This window comes from Chelonia mydas, chromosome 10 (assembly GCF_015237465.2).
Source record: "Chelonia mydas isolate rCheMyd1 chromosome 10, rCheMyd1.pri.v2, whole genome shotgun sequence".
NCBI lineage: Eukaryota > Metazoa > Chordata > Testudines > Cheloniidae > Chelonia > Chelonia mydas.
This window is the reverse complement of record NC_051250.2, coordinates 71,130,777-71,149,938: the sequence shown is the minus strand read 5'-3', so window position 1 is coordinate 71,149,938 and position 19,162 is coordinate 71,130,777. Positions and strand designations below refer to the sequence as shown.

Here is a 19,162-nt window from a genome sequence, read left to right as displayed (position 1 = left end):
GTTTGAGACCAGCTGCTCTAACGCATTGGTGGTATGTGTGTTACAGCTCCTACTCAGGGCCCAGTCTGCAGGGTATATGAATCTGTTACAGCCTTTAGCTAGCAATCAGTGGCTCTTTAGCTCAAATTGTAGCAGCTTGTGTTTCTTGTTTGTTTGTTTGTTTCTTTGTTTCTTTGTTTTAAAGTTCTGGAGGCCCCCAGTTCAATCCCTGGTATGTTGGCCAAGACAGGGAAAGTCACAATAACAAGTCTGTGTTGTCTCAGGCCAAAGGTTAGGAGCAGCTCAGGTTACATGGGGTTGAGCGGTTGTGAAATAAAACTCCTGTTTTGTTGTTTTTTCCGTGTAACTCTCCTTTCTAACAGGGGAGAGGAGAAATGCAGGTGGTAGATGAAAGGGACATAGAGCTGATTGTAAACACAATGCTTTTCTATCTCTTTAAAATTCAGTTATAGTCAAGAACAATGATTGTGTGGCAGCTTCCTACTCAACATTGCTACTGAGTTGACCCAAGGGAACTTAGAGCCGTACTTGCTAAGCTGACAGAGCTGTGATAGCCCATTCAATTCTTGTGCCTCGCCCAAACAGCCCCTGGGGATGTCTTGGCAAATGGAATTTGTTATTGTGGTTGGATTGTTGCTCAGAGCTGCAGATCAGCTTGCTGCGTTCACAAGCACAACTTTGGTTACTGAACCAATGGAGACACCTTGGCTCTAGAGGGGAAATTATGTGGGCACTGAAAGAAAAATCACCCCTCAAAAGCCAAAAATTCCTTAGGCAGATCCTGCGCCTCCCACAGGAAAACCTAGAAGGCAAGATGGAGAAAGCTCCCTGTTGAATCCCCTGTGGATTTCCCAGCAAATTCTTCCATCAGCATAGAGGTGGGCCCAGCATGGAAGAAGCTGGACATTTACCTAATCAAATACCACTGATCCCTTGAGATCCGGGTGGTTCTCAGGGCTTCTGACCAGGGTTATCTAGTTACCTGAGCTTCTGAACTGCTCCTGCCCAATGAGGTCTCTTCCCAGTCATCATAGCTCCTGTGAGCTGGGGAGAACATGGCTTACCCAGTGGGTATTACCTCATGGAGCTCTCCCTTAAGGGGACGTTCGAAAGTATGAAGGAAATCTGCTCAGGAGTTAATACTGTCATTGGCAATTTCGTCATGAGACCAAGGGCATGACGGGTGTTCAGAGACAGGGGAAGCTGTATAGGGATGATGAGACCCATAGGGCATGATCTGGCCTCCTGGGCTGAGTCCTTCTGCCTCTGTTATGCCACTTAGTATGGCTGCAAGTCCCATTATTTCCCTCCCACAACCCACTTCTCTGTGAGTGTACACACACACACACACACATCCTTTGTGGCTGGTGGGAGCGTGAGACTCATCCTGCCAAGATGGGTGTTTGAGGGTGAGTCACAAAGGAAAAATGGAACAGAAGAGGAAAAGAGATGAAGCAGTTAAAGAGAATAATCAAAAGAGAAATGGACAAAACTCCTCCTACTGGTTTCCTCTGCAAGTCTAGGAGGCAGCATAGGAACAGCAACATTAACTCCACCAGTAGTGACAGGTTTCAGAGTAACAGCCGTGTTAGCCTGTATCCGCAAAAAGAAAAGGAGTACTTGTGGCACCTTAGAGACTAACAAATTTATTTGAGCATAAGCTTTCCAATGAAGTGAGCTGTAGCTCACGAAAGCTTATGCTCAAATAAATTTGTTAGTCTCTAGGGTGCCACAAGTACTCCTTTTCTTTCCACCAGTAGGTTACCCTTCTCAGCCTGCAGGGGAGGGACTATCCCCTGAGATTATTGTTCCATCCTAATTCCATCCTTCCATGTTAAATGATATTGGCATATTTCTAACTTTTTCTTCTGTTTGTACAGTGCCTAGCACAATGAGGTCCTGTCCCATGACTAGAGGTCCTGGGACCTATCACAATACATCTAAGAAGAAGACGATTTTTCTCTGATCTTTGTAGGCCAGCAGAAGTCTATTTTGTATGTACATGCTGCCATCCAGTGGTACCAAAGAGACTTAAGTTATTTCAGAGGCAAGATGGGGAAGAATTTGAGAGAAAATCAGCAGAGACAAAATGCAATTAAAGTCTGTAACTGTTTAGCCCATGTGTGTATGTGTGTACAAATACATAAGGTCTTTATTTACTATAACAGGCCAAGCAGGTGCTACAAATAAAATGTTCTCCAGTTCAGTTATAACTTTTGAGATGTGAGTAGTAATTGGTTAATTTTTACACTGTGCTTTAAAAATGTAAACTGCTATATAAATATTGTTATGCTCATAATGTGTTACGGTATGCTGCTGTAAATCCACTCAGTGCATTGAAGGTGGCAGAAAAAGTGCTTCTGTTGCAAATCACTTGATCAGTTCTTCTTTTGTGGTAGACACCTGCTCACTAGGAACTGCACTGAGAAATACAAACTCATTTCCTATAGACCCCCTGAGCAGCCCTCACATGGCAAGGATTTTTATTGCTACCAAATTGGGCTCAGTTTCAGCCAACAACTTCAAAATCAAGGACTCTGTCTCCTATTGCAAATTCTCTGAGCCAATCATTCTCCCTTTCCAGCTTTTTAAACAGAAAGAAACTCAAAATTGCAAAATTTGGAAGCTGGTCTCAACTTTGAAAGTTCCATATTAGAAGGGTGTTAAGATCCAAGGCCGCTAATAAAAAAGGGACTGCTTCCCAATAATCTTGATCCAGATTTAGTTTCCAGTTTCAGACCACCTCACAATTCAGATATATGGTTTAGACCTACCCCCGATTTTAATAGTTGGTGAAAATGATTCAGTTTCACTGCTGTTTCTTTCTCCAAAGCTTCTGTGACAGTCACACTTTGGGTGAGGCGCCACAGTGAAAACATTTGAGACATTTGTGTCATTTCTTGGTGATTAATGAGAATCTCAGCCTGTTTTAAAATAGGAGGCACTTTCTAGCCACTAAGTGAGAAGCCGGAGAAGGTCAGATGATGGTAGCAATATGTACAGAGCCTGTGTTAAATCTGTCTACAAATTCAAATATGGGATTTTCCTACTTAGAGATTTCTTCCTTATGCAGAATGTCAAATAGCCTGCAGTAAGGATCACTTTAAAGCATCTCCAAGGCTTCCAGTGCAAATCTCTTTGGCCTTTATTTAAAGACCCGCCTCTGGTAGGCAAATGTTTTTTGATGGTGGCTGCTAATGCACAATCCCCTGTATAAATAGAGAATACACATAAGGGGCTTATCAAATGTTGACTCCGTAACTCTGCACCCTACCTGCAGGCACAGTTATTGTAGAATATACCGACGGTGCCTTCCAGCTGAGACCAGCTTAGTTCAGTCCCTAACAGCTCACTTAGAAAAATGCTCACTTTGGTTCACCCCGTAGAACTGCAGTCCACTGGAAGGCTGAGGGACCTGGGTAAGTCTCAGATTAGGGAAGTTGTCTTACCAATGGAGCTGGAGCTACCTCTTTGTTTCATTTATTCCAGTTGCAAGGTGTTATGTTTCTTTGTCCTTGAATATTTCTCTGATTCGCTTTAGGTTGTTGCACCTGTTCTGTAGATAGAGAACTTGAGCACTTATTGTAGCATCTTTCAGCAAACTAAATTCATTAGCACCACATCAGAGATGGTTCAAAGTCAAACCCTGGGTCCAAGCCCTTCTAGACTTCACTGAAGTTTATGTCCAGAACTGAACTTTGTGCGGCAGGCCCGGCATTCCATCCTATATAGTAGATATAGCTTGAATCTGTGCCTGAGCCCCACTTATTTTTCAGACTTCCTGCTCTGATCTCCATGTGGATGATATATCCATGCTTCCTTGTGCATAATTGTTGTTCCTTGTAGCACATGTTCTTTTAATTTGACTGTAAGTACCTCTACAGTTATGGGGCTGTGTGATGAATAATAAATGTACATGGCTACAATGTTTGTGTACACATATATACTATGTGGTAGTCTGTCTACAGCTCTGTGTCCTGCTGTCTGACAATCTGGCCTCCCTTTTTGCACAGAAAGCCATTAATTGAGTCTGAAAATGTCACTTAGATGTCTACTTACCTGATTTTCAAGCACAGTTAAATATTTAGATATCTGCATGTCCTAAACCATGTCTACACATAATTACAGGTGGAAAATATGGATAACTCCGTGGTGATATAGCTTTGTTTTAGATTGGTGGTTGTGATGTTATCTCATTAAAATATGACCATGTAGATCATTGTTGCTACCACTGTTATATAATTGCAACAAATCTTGTACAAAGTGGGTCAAGTAAGGTGTCAATCGAAAAGTTATGATTTGCTGAATATGATTATGCTGTTTGTATGCATGTATCATTTTTGTATTTGAAGTTCTGAGTATTGGCTTTATACCTGTATTTCAAATATGTTTGCTCCTGGGTAGCAAGGTATTTAGCCTGCACATCTTGAAGGGACTATCCAAGTTAAATGGCTCATCAAGGAACACTTAACTCACAATGGACCATGGGATATGCCTATCTACACTTAGTGGACTTGCCTGTGAACATTTCATCTGGAATATGAAATGTCTTCTGCTGTGACTAAGTGAAATCAGGCATGGACATGTTACTTGCCCATGTGACCCCAAACACCATCTTGCTACCTGTAATTTTCCACAGTGAGTTTCTCTTCACCTGAGAGAAACTATAAAAGGCCCTGGAAACATCTCCATTTTGCCTCTTCCCTTCTCAAACCTCTGGACTAAGAACTATATTAATGGGAGCATTCTAACTAAGGGACTGAGGACCTTCCAGTGATTTGGAAACACCAGAGACTTAACAAGCCAGTAGTTTATTCCATCACTGCTACAAGCCTGATCCAAGAACTTTGCAGTTGTGGTACATATCTGATTCCTTTAACCAATTTTAACTCTCACCTTCCTTCCTTCTTTATTTTCTTTTTATAAATAAACCTTTAGATTTTAGATACTAAAGGATTGGCAACAGCATGATTATTGGGTAAGAACTGAGTTGTATATTGACCTGGGTATGTGGCTGGTCCTTTTGGATTGGAAGAACCCTTTGAGAAATTGTTTGATGAAATTGGTTTTAAACAACCACTCATATTTAAGTCTAGTGTTTGGGTGTTGAATCCAGGACTGGAATGCCTAAGGAGACTGCTTTTCTGACTTCTTGTTAGCCAGTGTGGTGAGACAGAAGTTTACTTTTGTTGCTGGTTTGGTATATCTTATGGGAGAATAACCACCACTTTTGGTGTGTGTCCTGCCGTGTTTCTCGGCAGTTTGTCCTGAATTTGGTATTCTCAGTTGTGACCCACTGAGTCACGGTGACAGTGGTACTAGCTTATAAAGAGAAATGTTTATTTATGAAGTCTTTTCTTACAATAAGACACAATTTTGCTGTGTCTGGAGGTCATTGTTTTTCTTGGGTGCCCTCTCCATCGGTTGCTTTCAAGACACAAGGTTTTCTGTACAGTACATTAGAAAATATCAGTCCTGACAAAACAGTGGTAGGAATGAGACTTAATCAAGTTGAGATTGGCAGGGAGGATACAGGTCTCCTACATCCAATGAAGACCCTTATTTTTGAGGTGAACGGTCAGCAGCTACAGCCCTAGTAGAAGAAGGTGAGCTATACATTGAAGCATGGACACGGCAAGAATTTGTTTTATTTCTTCCAGATTTTAATGTGACAGAACAAAAACAAAGTCCATTGCAATGACTCCATTTTCCAGTGACAGTCAGACATGGAACAAACCAACATTTTTTAAAAAATAAAGAAAAGAAACCAAGGAAATGGAATTGGCCATTTCACACATACAGAGTCAGCTGAGAGAACATCTACACGAAACATTCCATTAAATGTACCACACTGGATATTATTTACAGTGAAACATACAATGCATACAAGTTTAGAGAGCTCTAGAATAACATACAGCAAAGAAGTTATGGGGGTTTGGTTTGGTTTGGTTTGTTTCACACTTCCTGGTTTGTTTTCCCCCTAAAAGCAGCCTTTGCTGATACAGGGGTGAGCATGTAAGAGAGAGATTTGCCAGTACACATGGAGCATAGGGTTCTGTTACACATTGGCCTGAACACCCCGTGTGTGTGTCTTCTGGAAAGTAAATTCCATTACTAAAAATCTGAGCACTTGTCCCCAAATAGAATCCCATGATCAGATCTGGCTCCATCCTATCTCTGTAATGGATCCCCAGATCTGATCACTACCAACTTAGAAGAAGTTTGGATCTAGCTCCAGATTTTGAATCTGTGGCTCATGTTTCAGTAATAATATTATGACAGGTTCATATATTGCCTCTTTAAAGTCTGAGAGAGCGGTCCTGAATTACAGCTGACAGTATACACATAGAGAGGTCACCTTGCCCTCTGCCAAACTGTGGCCACCACTGGGGTTGAATGAGGCAGTTCTAAGCAAGAGGAAGCTCTGCACAGCTAAGGTAAAGAAAGGGATGGAGAGTATTCTATCCAATTAAAGCAACAGGGAACTTAGGGAGGCAGTATGTAATTCTCCATATTAGAATGGGGCCAGGATGCTCAGACTAGCATCCTGCAGTAAGTGCCATGGCATCTTTATTCTAATAAGATGAAGAACAGCACTAATAGTAATCCTTTGCACTTCTCTGGTACCTCCCACCTGAGGATCTCAGCATGCTTACAAACACTAATGGATCAAGACTCAGGATGCCCCTGTGTTGCCAGTGAGTCTCATCAACTCCACTCTACAGTTAGGAAAAGTCAGCACAGAGGGCCAGATTGTACCCCCTAGAGTCATCCATAGAAGGGATTCTCTACATGCTTTGCTTCCCCTGGCCAGGTGGTAGGGCATGTGTCTCACCCATTATGCCCTGGACTGTGTGAATGGAGAGAGCCAGATGGGCCTTTGGCTGATCCTTGGAGATCCATGGAGTTTGAGGCAGAACCCCCTCTTCGTTATGTATTCCTATTGCCTGTGGTAAGGCTAGATGTTCATACTGGTCCCTTTTGGCCTTAAAGTCTATGAAATCTTCTAACTGCTTTGGGGAGTGAATACTCAGTGAAAAGGAAGCTCACTAAGAGAGCTTCCTATAGCCAGGAACCAGTCCCCGCTGTGGATGGTCCAGTGTACCCAGGACATTCTAAGACTAAAGATGACCTTTAACTGTAGCAAATACCAGAAATAGGCAGGTAAAATATTGGTCTTGTCTGAGAAATTCCATATGGAAAAGACTTAACAGTAGAGATGGGCCCAGTCCACACAATTTGGATCCAAATCAGAACTTTCCCAACATACAGGGCTGTTGGGATCCATAGTTTTGATTCTGAAAAGGAGTTGGCAGCAGCTCAAAATTCAGATCTGTTTCCAAACATTCCCAAAGTTCAGCATACGCGCAGATCCAGCATTTTGGTTTGGCCCCAAGTCTAATTAAAAACTACAAGGCAGTAAGGTGAGGATAAAATCACTGGATGGTTGGGTGCAGCTTTACAGGGAGCTAATTGGGCTGCAGGTGAACAAAAAACAGGATGTGCTGAGGGTGTATTTAGGGATTTGACAGATCTCTGTAATAAGAACAAACAAGGCTTTATTTCCCCATGCTAAAGTCTTTGTTATATCCCTAGCATTGTATCATCCCTTCTCAGACTATTGTGATATTAATGATCAGATGCAGTGTGTGTCTAAGCTTTCACATTAGAATTGGGCTGGTGAACTCCTCGTCCAAAGTTCACAGACAAGAACTGTACCATCCATCAAGATACAAGGGCAGCATCCTGTGCACCTCTGAGTGATTGATTCATAGTCATTAGAGATGCAACAGGCATTTTATATCATCTAGCTGATGTCCCTGGCTAGTGTAAGCCTGATACCCACTGTCTACTGCTTAGTACTTGGTCCCCACAAACCTATGGAATCCAAACTTCCACCATGCAGACTCTGGGGAAGATTAATCCCCGGAAGAAGAAAGGCTTCTAAAGTTTCAGTGACCATCTCCTACTTCCCCATTTCCAATAACTGAAGCTCTCAGTTTCCGCCTCCTCAGGAGTGAATTGATGGGTTTTTCAATATAAACACTGTGGCTACAGTCATTGTACAAAGTCAGTGCAGAACACAATTGGGTCAGGTTAGTACTTTTGAATGTCCCAGCACTACATACTTACCTGACTAACAATGCCTAGTAAAATAAATACAGATGAACTCGACATCACAGAGTGATGCAACACAATCACCCAGAACATGAAACATTCTCCCTAAGTACACCGAGACAAATGGAGTGAGTCGCCCTATAGTGGTTTGATCACAAGGAAGTCTGTGATCTCTTCAGTGCTGAAGTACATGTCTACCTCCAGCAGAGGGCAAGGATGGGATGTTTTTTAGGGAACGCTGCTTTCTCGGACACAATCCTCAGCAGCAGAGAAGGGGTTAAGGAGGTGCCCGTGTACTGCTGCCATATTTAAAAGGACACAGTAGCATTAGCTTCAGCCTTTCCAAGGGACCGGGTGCTGTGCATGAAGAAAGCTGGACCTAGCCCTTTCGAAGACTAGTAGAGAAGGGTTCAAAGCTATCTGTAAGCTGAAGACACGAGGCATAAGAAGCCTAGAATTATTACAGCAGCTCATGATTTTATCACTTTCATAAACCTCAACCTAAATCTGAAAAATCCATAGCCAGTTGTAACCTGGGAGCTTCACAATTACGTACTGCAATTTCCTTGCTTGAGCTGACCACAGAACAGTGAAACCCAATGGAGATTTAGTGTCGGGGCCAAGGAGTCCCAGAAACATTTGCTTCCCATGATTTACATATACTCTGTATACTTCTACTGTAGAAAATATACTCCTTACAGTGATGCCATGAATGAATCCCGCAGCTATCAGGGGACAATATTAATGTGAGTTACTGCTTATATATAACTGCCTCCATGCAGCAGAGGAGTTAGACTGTGAAGTCTTTAACCCCAGGTATAGGGGATTCAGAGTGGCCATTTTCCTATCCTTAAAGGCAGGGGACCCAGCGGGGAGATCAATATGGCTTTTGGAGGTCATGAAAGAGGAGAAGGAGGACGTGGACAAGGCAGTTCAACTCAGTGGGTGGATGGGGAAAAAGGCAAAAGAAAGAGCAAGTGATCCCCATAACTCCAGAATCCAATCAGCATGTGAGTTTCTAGTGATCTGTTAGCCAAATTAGTGATCATCCCTAGTAGTTTCTGTATAGTAAGATGCATTATTGTACGGTAACTGTGGCATTATAACTCATTTCACTGCTGCCTTGTTGGTAAAGGGGAAATCCCTGTGGATTTGTGAATTTTCAGCTTGGATTCAAACGTGAACCAGTGATTTTTAAAAGCACAAATGGGAACCTTGATTTTCCTTTGCACTGTGCCACTTCTCCATCAAACTTGACAGTGGCAATAGTATCAAACAGCTTTTTATGTCACAGACTGTCATAAGTGACACAAATTTCCCATGACTCATCTGGTCCCATTAGATGCCAGCCCGCCTCTGTGCCTGCTAATGGTCTGATTAGCATTATCTATATTGTTATGAGCAGCGGAAGATTTATTTTTTTGCCTTTCATTCTTGCTTCCAAAAAATATATATATCCAAAAATGCAACTGAACGTGTACAGTAGAACCTCAGAGTTACGAACATCTGGGGAACGGGCACTGAACACAATGTTATGTTGTCCTTTTAAACGTTTACAACTGAACGCTGACTTAATACAGCTTTGAAACTTTACTATGCAGAAGAAAAATGCTGCTTTTAACCACCTTAATTTAAATGAAACGTGCCCTTACCATGTCAAATCTTTTTTTTAAACTTTCCCTTTTTTTTTTTTAGTAGTTTACATTTAACAACAGAACAGTACTGTACTGTTGTGGCATTTTTTTATCTCTGCTTCCTGAGGGCGTATTTCCGGTTCCAAATGAGGTGTGTCGTTGACCAGTCAGTTTGTAACTCTGGTGTTCATAACTCTGAGGTTCTACTGTATCACTTTGTGTCTAGTTGTGTGGCAAAGCCAAAGTCATACCATGAGGAATCATAGGAATTCCAAGAATGATCTTTACAGAATTTAAAACTTCATTATCCCACTTAACAGACAATTAAATATACTGTACAATGAAAGTTTGCTAAGTGCATTCTCTAGACATCAGGTTAAAAAGCTATAAATAATTGTGCTTACAGTGTTTCAATAAGACCCAAATCTATAGGAAACTCACACATCATTTTCCTTAACTAATATGGCTAAAATGCTGGTAAATTCTAGTAGTTACCATCCTCTAGACTTTAAACAAAAATTGTCCCCTATTTACACCGCATAATATATACACATTTGGTTTGCAGAATCCCCAACATCATGCCAATTTCTCTTAAACAGAACTAGGCAGAAAAAAATTCCTATTATACAAATATCCTAAAATCAACACCATTAAAGAACTGTTGACTGGACAAGAATAACGTCTCTTCCTAGGGATTGCTCTGGATGTCTTGTGTTAGTGGGACTGGTTTTTAGTTTTGTTTTAGTTTTAGATTCTTCTTGGTGAGAACAATATAGAGATTTAAAATTAGAAATTGAAATAGGATATATTTTTATTTTTAAAAAATCCCAGCTCAAGAACATGACTAGTGATTCTGGGTGCCCAACTAGAGATAATATAAAGGGGTCTGATTTTCAGAAAGCACTGAGCACTTACCCTCTAAAAATCAGGCCCCTGAAAGGTGTCTCAAATTGGGCCCCCAAAATCAAGATATTCCATATTACTAGTCATTTTTGGAAATCTTGACCCCCAAAGCTAGACCTAACCTCAGCAGAGTTGGTTTGTTAACTATCTTCCAGTTCTTTTGCAAGCCAGGACAGCTTGTAAATGCAGATGTTTTCTTGCAACTCATCCAGGGCATATAAAGGTTTGAATCTGTTCTCCCCCTTGATTCCTGCACACACAATGCTGCTGTTAATATTTGTGTCAGTTATGCCCATGCACGCATGGGAAGGACAGATCCTCAGTCTCTCCCCAGTGTGGACTGGATCTAAAGCAAACGAGCAAAGTGCTGCAGTGTGTATGTACCCTGGTTGCAAAGAGCCAATCATGGATGGGAAATGGTCTTAAATTAGGGGTTGTTTTTCCCCCCTCCCCATATCTGAGGTATCCGCAGAAAAGGATAAATGGACATTTTGATTTTTCTAGACATGGCTCTTTTTTGTAGCTCTTCTTCATTTCCTGCTGCCCAATTTCTCACATCAGGACCTGTTCTCGAGTCTCTGGTAGCCTCAGGGCTAGCAGCCCTCCTGCAACCAGCGCAGAGGAGGCCAGAAGGATGGGAACCACTTTGGTTATCCCAACAAAGGAGGCAAAGATAGAGTTCCCCAGGATGGCACCAACCTTGCAGAGACCGTTGAGGATGCCAAAGGCTGTTGATCTGCAGGAGAGGAAGAGCAGAAAGTGGTGATTAGGAGTCAGACAGGGACTGCGGGTTATTTGATTGGTTCCACCATCGGTAAAGGAGAGTTGTGTCATTGCACAACTCCTCTAATACTAGCAGTTCCTATTCTAATTATAGGATGATGCAGCAGGTACTGCTGTCATCCAGTGTGGTAATGGTTACGCTCTTAATGAAGACTGGTTTGAGCTATGGAAGTTAATGGAACCTCATGCATCAGAGCACCTGCTGTTTGCCTGCAATTGTCAACAAAGAATTTCCCCATCCCCACAAGTGCAAACTTGACCATTTGCTCAGGTGCATGTCATGGAGCGTCCAACTTCCTTTGAAAAATCAGATACTGACCACTGCTGGCATGAGGATGGCAGGCTGAGTAGACCAACAGTCTGATCTGATATGCAGAGTCTATGCTCCCAGCAAGTAACTGGAGCCAGACTGAATGAATGCCCCTGAGCTTTTTTGGGGGGGAAAGGCAGGGTATATTTGGGAGCCTTTATTTATTTCCACACCACCATCTCTTGGAGTCCACGCAATGCTTAATTTGTGCCTCAGCTGAGCCCCAGCACCACTAGGCTTGGCAGTTCAGAGCCCCAGCACCTCTGGGCTTGGCAATTCACAGTCCCGGCACCTCTGGGCTTGGCAGTTCATAGCCCTGGCACCACTAGGCTTGGCAGTTCAGAGCCCCGGCACCTCTGGGCTTAGCAGTTCAGAGCCCCGGCACCTCTGGGCTTGGCAGTTCTAGCTCCAGCACCTCTGGGCCTGGCAGTTCAGAGCCCCGGCACCTCTGGGCTTGCTGCAATACTTATGAAAGTAAAAAAGTTACTTGAGCCCTGGCACCTCTTTCATTACTAATAAACCACCGAGTTCACGTCATGGATAAATGTTTGGTTGTGGACATAAAGCGATGAGCACAGCTTACTCTAGAGCTTGTCAAAGCCACTCCAAGTGCTGGTTAGAGTGAGTAACTTCTGGAGAGTCAGTGCTCCCACATACCCTGATTCACCCAGCAGCTGAGCCCACTGCTGTCACAGTGCAGTCCCAGTACTTCCCTCACAGCCGTCATCAATAGACTGAAAAGGGCAGAAGAGACTTGTCACTATCCTGATGTAGACAGGCTCTTCTCTCAAAAACTCACTCCTGAAACCTGAATACCGTGCCTCATTTCCCAAATCCACATCTTTATGGGTTGTCTGCAAGAGCTGGAAGCTAAAATAATCAGGAGTGGTACACTGTGACAAGAAACTGGAGGACACATTTCCAAAGGGGCTTCAACCTGTCCTCTAATCACATGCATGCAATTGACAGAGTCTTCATATACAAGTTCTGTCTGTGCGTAATTTACACTTGCCTGTGCAAATACATGTACGCGAGTTATATTACATGTACAATAAGGCTTGTGAATAGAGCTGGGCATAGTTTTTTTGGAAAACAGTTTATTTGATAGAAAATGCAGCTTTGGTCAACTGGGAGAGATTTGTGAATTTGACACAGATCATTTTGGCCATTCACAAAACAGCCAGAGGAAGAGGAGGTAGGGTTGCTACTACCACCCCCCTGATCTGCATCTCCACATCACCTTGAGTCCGGTGGGTAGGGCACTTACCAGAGATGTAGGAGATCCACTTTCAAATCCTACCCACCTACCCTGGAACAGACCCCAAATGGGCTTTTCTTTGATTCACTCACAGTGCTGAAAATCTTTAGATTCATTTAGACCCAGACTGTTTAGAGGTTTTCTGGTTCTTTTTTTTTTCCAGAACGGCCACCAAACCAACAAATCAGTTATTTGCCCACTTCTACTTCTGAATACCTGTGCTGATCAAAGGTAGCCACAGGAGTAGGACCTCTGAGATTTTAAAAAACAACAAACCCTTCCATCGCATACATTTTAACTCAATAACTGGTTCTTAAGATGTGAGAGTGGCTGTGCCTGAAGTCAGAGAATAGAAATCAAAGAGAAGAATATTCTGAGCATAGGTACCTTTTACTGGTGGGATAGAGCTCCACGGTGATCACATCCAGGGCATTCCAGGCAGCAATGCTGGTCCCACAGAACAGACACTGCAAGCCAATCATCGCAGACTCACTATTGCCAAAGAACAGAAAGAAGCAGCACACTGCAGAAATCAGCATTGAGCCACCTGCCGGGGAAGTAAGGAGAGAAAGCTTGGCATCATTCTCTTGGCATCTCTGGGCAGCCAAATCCACCATTAATAAGAAGTGTCTTCAGATGATGGATTTTCTCCCTAAAGATGAGTGATCTCCACAAGACTCAGCTCAGCATCCAAATGATGCTGTCTAGCTCTTTGGGGCCAGGAAACAGGCTGGAAATCTGGTACTAGGCTGATGTCACCAATAGTCTCACCCTGCAGATATCACACACATGGGTTCTTTCGTGTGGTATTGCAGACTTCCAGCTGGACCCAGAATGAGCAGAGGCAAGTCAACATGAACACTGATGAATGGGAAGAGTTGTCTGAAGGTTGTTGAAGCTGAAAAATGGTTTGAGTTTTGGGTGAGGAGTTAGGGCAGTTTATATTGCATTCAAATCACCTGGCTCATCAGTAATCTCAGGATTAATTTGCAGTCAATGGTATAAAGCACTGGGGTCTCCCTTAATTATAAGGATGTTATTTAACTGCCTGGCACATTTACATAGGGGCTCTAATTTTATGCACAAGCCCAAGGGAGAAAGTGAGAACATTCATCGTTCATTAGCCTCAATTGAGGCTCACTGATATAGTGGCTACACTGTTAATATTTGCAAGAGCTAGCTGGGAATTTTCCCTTAGGATGATTTTCCAGTGTTTCTATTTCCTGTCAGGAAAACCAAAACCAAGTATTTTGTTTTGGGTCAGTTTGACTGAATCAAAATATTTTGGATTGTTGAACTGACACTAAATGTTTCATTTTAGGTCACTTCAACATAAAACTAAATTACCTTGTTGTGGCACATTGCCTCATGGGAATCGTAGTTTGGGTCCCCTTTCTTTCCTATGGGCTGAGCCTGGCCAGACTACATCTCCCACAATGCAACACAGTCATTCCTCTGACTAAGTGACATGGTGCATCATGAGAGTAACATAACTTCGGGTATATCATAAGAGATGTAGGTCAGGGAGCATAGCCCATGGGGGATAATAGGGGCTTCAGGCAACCTGAACTAAAGCTCCCATGAAGCAATGTACCACTACAGAGAAATGCAGTTTCATGTTGAACTGATTGGAAATGAAGTATTTTGGATCAGTTCAACAAACCAAAATGAAATATTTCAGCTTGGGCATATTAAAATGTTTTGTTTTGATAAAAAATGCCAAAACAAAATGTGGGGATTTTTTTCAAATTCAAATTTTTTTCAGAACTTTTCATTCTTTTGTCCCAATTTGGGATGAAAAGAAATGCTGAACAATCAGAATTTCCTGCAGTAAGGAAATTCTGATTTTTATTTAGCTCTAACATTTGCCAGCTATCCCAATTTTTTCACAGGACACTTTTGGTTTGGTTGGGTGTGTCCCATGTCCATTACAAGAGCTCTCAATTTACTTTGATGTTGATACAGCGTGGTGCTGCCATCCCACCATGTGATTAAGCTATATTGGCACTAGATGGCATTACCTGGCCACTTTGTGAAACAACATCAGAAAATCCCTGTGTATGCATCACAGTCACATAAAATGAGGATTTAGTCCCGCAAGACAAGAAGGTGACACCTTTATCAGTATGTAGCATAATCAGTAATCCAGTCCATGGATGCTTGATCCAGTCCAGGATTTAGGTACAGTCTGAGTTTATTCAGTTTGGGAGCTTGAGGCCCTGAGAGAGAATTATAGGGTCCTCTCTGTGTCCAACAGCCATAGTAAAGAATCTCTTTCTATATCAATTACAAATAAGCTTTGTCTCGCCTCTACCACAAAGGATGATACAGGCATCTGCATCAGCATTAGCATCACTATCAACACAACCGTGCCTAGAGATCCCAACTAAGACCAGGGCCCCATATGCTAGGTACTGGACAAACCCAGAGTGAGAGACAACCCTTGCCATGAAGAGCTGCCAGTCTAAATAAACAGAATACAAAAAGGGTGGGAGTGGAGATGCACAGAGAGGGGGAGTGACTTGTGCAAGTTATTACAGTGGGTCAGTTGCAGAGCGATACATTTCTATGGCCTGTGTAACAGAGGAGGTCCGACTAGATGATCACAATGGTCCCTTCTGGCCTTGGAATCTATGAAAGTACCCTAAGTGGTCATCTAGTGCCCTACCCACTGAACCATTGTCTCCTCTGCTTTATTTGGTATTGGAGTGACTCATTGCCCACTTAGCCAGACCATTTTTCATTTGTGCACACAGAAACAGACACCTTTGTATTCACAGTATGCCTTTATCATGCCCAGGGTCATCCACGCACCCAGCTGTTGACATGTCAGTTGACCATCATCTTCACTCACCAATCATCTTTATCCTTCCTATTTTGTCCATGAGCAGGGCTGAGATGATGTTGCCAGGCAACACGGACAAACTACCCAGGAAACTGACGAGATAAATTAGGAAGTCGTTTTCCTGCTCAAAGTCCAGGTGACATCCCTCCTTCTGGTCCAGGAAGGTGCAGTTTATAAACCTGCACTCAATGAATTTGTGTTCATAAAGATCTGAGAAGGCAAGAGACAAAGATTGGACCCTCAACATAGCAGCAACAGCAGCTGGGAATAAAGGTACATTCTCAGAGCTCAGTTTAGATGCAGGCACATCGGAGTGGAAAGGTGTTCCCTGCCTGAGTGGAGGTAGCTGGAGGCATTATGCCTGAGTAGCCAGAAGCAGGCATAATATGTGAAAGCCCCTGTATGCAACACATGTAGAATAGATATAAGCCTGTGCACCTCTTTGCATTAGCTGATATGCAGGGAACAGGGTTGTGCACATACACCCAAACTGCCTCATAAAGCTTCCTCTGGGTTCTTCAGTGCTGTCAGCAGGTCTATCATCTCCCTACCCTTCAGTGCGTGGGGAGTGCTGGCTACAGCATTATGCCTGCCCTTTGCACTAGAGGGAAGAGGAGCACCCTTTTAATGCACCCATGCTGGAGCAGACATAATTTGGCCCTAATTGCTTGGCATTTCAACCAATGATGAGCAATAACGCAGGAGCTGGTGCTATCATCTGCAATTTTCATCGTCCAGTGGTTTGTTTTCAGTTAAAGGGGAAGTGAAAAGCTCTTTTTAAATTAATAAGTGAATCAATTAAATTAGTTAAGCTGCTTGAGATCCCAAATCAGAAGCTAGATATGGGCTGAAAAATGACTATCTTCAGCCAAAATTGTTTAATCAGTTCCCCTATTACTTTAACTTGCCAAGGTCTGAATTCATTTTTTCTGGGTTTCTGCTTATGGTGTCATTCAACAGTCAATGACACCATAAGCAGTGCCATCAAGGAAGGCTGGGAATACAGCTGTCTGATCTGCTCTAAGCCCTCATCAAGTGCTACCTGAAACTAAAGATGAGATGGAAGCTACAGATGGAAGCAGTCTTAACCTCTGACAAAATCCTGATCTCAATGTAAATTTTGTGACTCAGACACATATGTGCATGGAATGATAAGCTCGGGTCTTGAAAAATGGGAAAATCCTAGTTCACCTTACATTTTAAGGCAAGTGTAGTATATACACCTGGTTCTACAGAAGTTCACCATAGTCACAGAGCTAAAATCACAATTGGTCTCTTGTTTGACTTCCCCCTTCTTATTCCCTGATCACTGTCACAGCCCAACACACGCACTTCTATAGCACCACTACAAACCATTCACCACAAATCAGACATGCTCATTGTTCCACAGACTAGACCAAGCCAGGAATCCCCTTACCAGTGTTATAGAAGACAGTGGATATAATGGTGCAGTTTTTGAAGAAGGTCTCGATGGCTGTCACATCTTCAAAATAGCATTCCTCAAACAGCACGTCCTCAAATGTCACATATTTGAATTTCATCTTAGTAAATCTGCAGGGCAAGAAAAGAAGCCCCACCCCAAGTAACAGTGAGTAAGCACAAAGCACTCAGTGACCCTTCCAATAACTTCCTAACGTGCAAATGCTGTGGTCACACAGAGTGACAATGGTGGTTTATGGGATTGTTCCTGAGGAAAAGTGTTCTGTGAATGCACGAAAGGGGTTGTTTTAGTAGACATATGTCAACTAGGATTCCCTGCACCTGCTTCACTCCTCAGAGTCCTCACATCAAACCAATCCACCCTTTCAGCCAAGGAGGACTGGATACAGCTCCTGTCCATACTGCTGCTGGATCAGCTGGAGAAGGTATCACTCAGCAGCAATGCATAGCACTCTCTTTGTCCCTGGGCAGAGCCTCTTGTCCCCGTTCTTCCTCCCGTCCCCTTGCCAAGGGTAAATAAAAATATCCTTTATCAGAGGCCATTGGATCTATTGGGCTAAGGATGAGGTCTCGGAGGCACAAACACCTAATCTCCAGTCCCATATCTGCCACTGTTTCTCTCTGTGGCCTTGGATAACATCTCTGTGCCTTATTTTCCCCATCGGTACAATATGATGGAGGGAATCACCAGATGGCACTGTTACACGTTGTTTCCAAAGTTCTTTTCCTTATCGTGCGAGCACTATTCATTTCTGGAAGAAATGCAGCATTATTATTAGTGTTGTGATGTAGTTTCTTTCTGCGGGGCTGTTGCAAACAGCAATCAAGTTTTCTCCTTGCCTTAATTTCTCAACTAGAGTCAATTCTTCAAGCAGAATTGCTTCCTGGGAATGAGGCATTGGTCCTGGGCTGAGATTTTTGGAAGAAGGGATTCACCTGCATGTTGTTTGCGACTGCCTCTGTTCAAGGACTACTGTGTGTAGTTTAAATAAAACCATTTAAACTAAGAATATACTCAGGCTCCACATCGCTGATTTCTCCTGTCATGGGAAGCCAACCTGCAAGCCCTGACATCTGCTACCCACTTCTTAGATGGGTGACACTATTCTTACTTACCTACAGTATCTCAAAGGGGCATTGTGAAAATTTATTCGCTAATATGTGGGGAGTGCTTAGAAGATGTAAAAGAGTGTGTGTGTGTAAGTGCAAGTGTTATCATCCAAACTAATGAGACCAGGGCAGGCACCAGATAAAAAGCTTTGAATAAAAATCCAGCACTTTAGTTTAATTGAGCATCTGCTAGTTTGATGTTTTTACTCCACTAAATTAATGCTACATGCTTCTCAACGGAGGCCTCAAAAAGACATTTTTAATGCTCAAACATTACATGAAGACTAATCAAGCTCTATGTTCCTTAAGGAAGGTCTCAGAGGTTACAGCGAAACTGAGGCTGATTTGCATTTGCTCAGTAATAAGGCTGTGAGGCATTTACTCTCCAAGGCCTGTAAAGAGCCCTCTCCCGGCAGTTTGATTTCTGAACATTCATCTTTCAAGGAGTTATAAAGCAGTTGCATGGCATCCAGTGGGGTTTTAACTCACAGCCAAGGGCTGACGGGAAAATGGAGACATAAGTCATATCAGGATGTGATACAGGTAGTGCTGAAACACAGTCTGAGCAGCTTCTGAGTGAGTTACTGCACTAGGAAAGAACCAAACAGGAACTGGGCTAACCGTTAATCACATGGCTGACGGCTCCTTTCACCCCAAAGAGATGAATGTCTGGTCACATCCCCACCCAGAGCTCAATCCTACAAGGTGCCAAGTGCCCTTGATGCTCGCTAAAGTCAGGAGGAGCTGAGGACATTCAGCAC

General features: G+C 42.9%; 1 protein-coding gene across 3 annotated transcripts in view; it reads right to left on the bottom strand.

Moving 5' to 3' along the window:
* Positions 1-6,294: 6,294 nt before the first annotated feature.
* SV2B (synaptic vesicle glycoprotein 2B) overlaps positions 6,295-19,162 on the bottom strand; it is a 114,145-nt gene continuing 101,277 nt past the window's right edge. For all 3 annotated transcript variants that reach the window (XM_043524107.1, XM_007060365.4, XM_043524106.1), the window contains exons 10-13: positions 17,269-17,402; positions 15,861-16,061; positions 13,394-13,553; positions 6,295-11,391 (exon numbers count right to left, since the gene is read on the bottom strand). In XM_043524107.1, the coding sequence (XP_043380042.1) occupies positions 11,208-11,391; positions 13,394-13,553; positions 15,861-16,061; positions 17,269-17,402 (679 nt within the window). In that variant the 3' untranslated portion in view covers positions 6,295-11,207. The remainder of the gene's footprint in view (positions 11,392-13,393; positions 13,554-15,860; positions 16,062-17,268; positions 17,403-19,162) is intronic.